This window comes from Sinocyclocheilus rhinocerous, unplaced genomic scaffold, assembly GCF_001515625.1.
Source record: "Sinocyclocheilus rhinocerous isolate Xijiao unplaced genomic scaffold, SAMN03320098_v1.1 C35914105, whole genome shotgun sequence".
Taxonomy (NCBI): domain Eukaryota; kingdom Metazoa; phylum Chordata; class Actinopteri; order Cypriniformes; family Cyprinidae; genus Sinocyclocheilus; species Sinocyclocheilus rhinocerous.
In genome coordinates, this window is record NW_015767492.1 from 1 (window position 1) to 700 (window position 700).

At 48.6% G+C, this 700-nt stretch overlaps 1 protein-coding gene across 1 annotated transcript; it reads left to right on the forward strand.

Annotated features, from left to right (window-relative positions):
- Window positions 1-6: 6 nt before the first annotated feature.
- On the forward strand, window positions 7-696 carry LOC107735253 (protein phosphatase 1 regulatory subunit 3D-like; the record flags this gene model as incomplete). Its single annotated transcript, XM_016546999.1, has 1 exon — window positions 7-696. A coding segment is annotated over exon 1 (690 nt), but the record flags the coding sequence as incomplete, so codon positions are not given.
- Between the last annotated feature and the right edge of the window lie 4 nt (window positions 697-700).

Consider the following 700-nt stretch of genomic DNA (forward strand, 5'->3'; position numbering starts at 1 on the left):
GAAGAGATGAACGCTGACCTATTTTTTACCACAGTATCAGATGGCCCAAAAGAAAGTTCCACACCGATTTTGCAGGACATGTCCCGCTCAAAAACGGACAGTGGAAAGAGGCCGGTTAAAATTCGTCCGCCGAGCCCAAAAACTCCTCCAAGGCAAACAGCAGGCCGCAGCCTGTCATGTGAACCACCAACCAAATCCATCATCCAGAGGCGCACACAGTCCCTTCCATCTCCATCAGAGAGAAGGAGGCTTAGTCGCAGAGCCAGCGTCCGGTTTGTGGACTCTTTAGGGTTGGACCTGGAAAATGTCAAGGTTTTCAAAAGCGGAGAGGACCCGTTTGTCCCAGAGCATGTTCTCTTCCGACTCTTAATGAATGCAGAGTTAGCCTCAAGTAAGAGGATGGAGATTTCCCTACCATATTTGAAACCGATGTTCTCAGTCCAGCCAGGTGACTGTTCAAACTTCACCGAGCGTCTGGGTTGCCAACAAGTATGTCTGGAGCGGGTTTTGTGCTATGAGCCTGGAATTATAGGGATCGTTCAAGTTGTAAACTTGGCGTTTGAGAAGGAAGTGAGTGTTCGCTACTCTTTTACAAACTGGAAGAGCTGCTCAGAAACCAAGGCTTACTGGATTGCAAGCAAATCCATTTCAAACGGGCCCTGCTGTGACACTTTTCGATTTCATCTACCCGTTCCTCCAT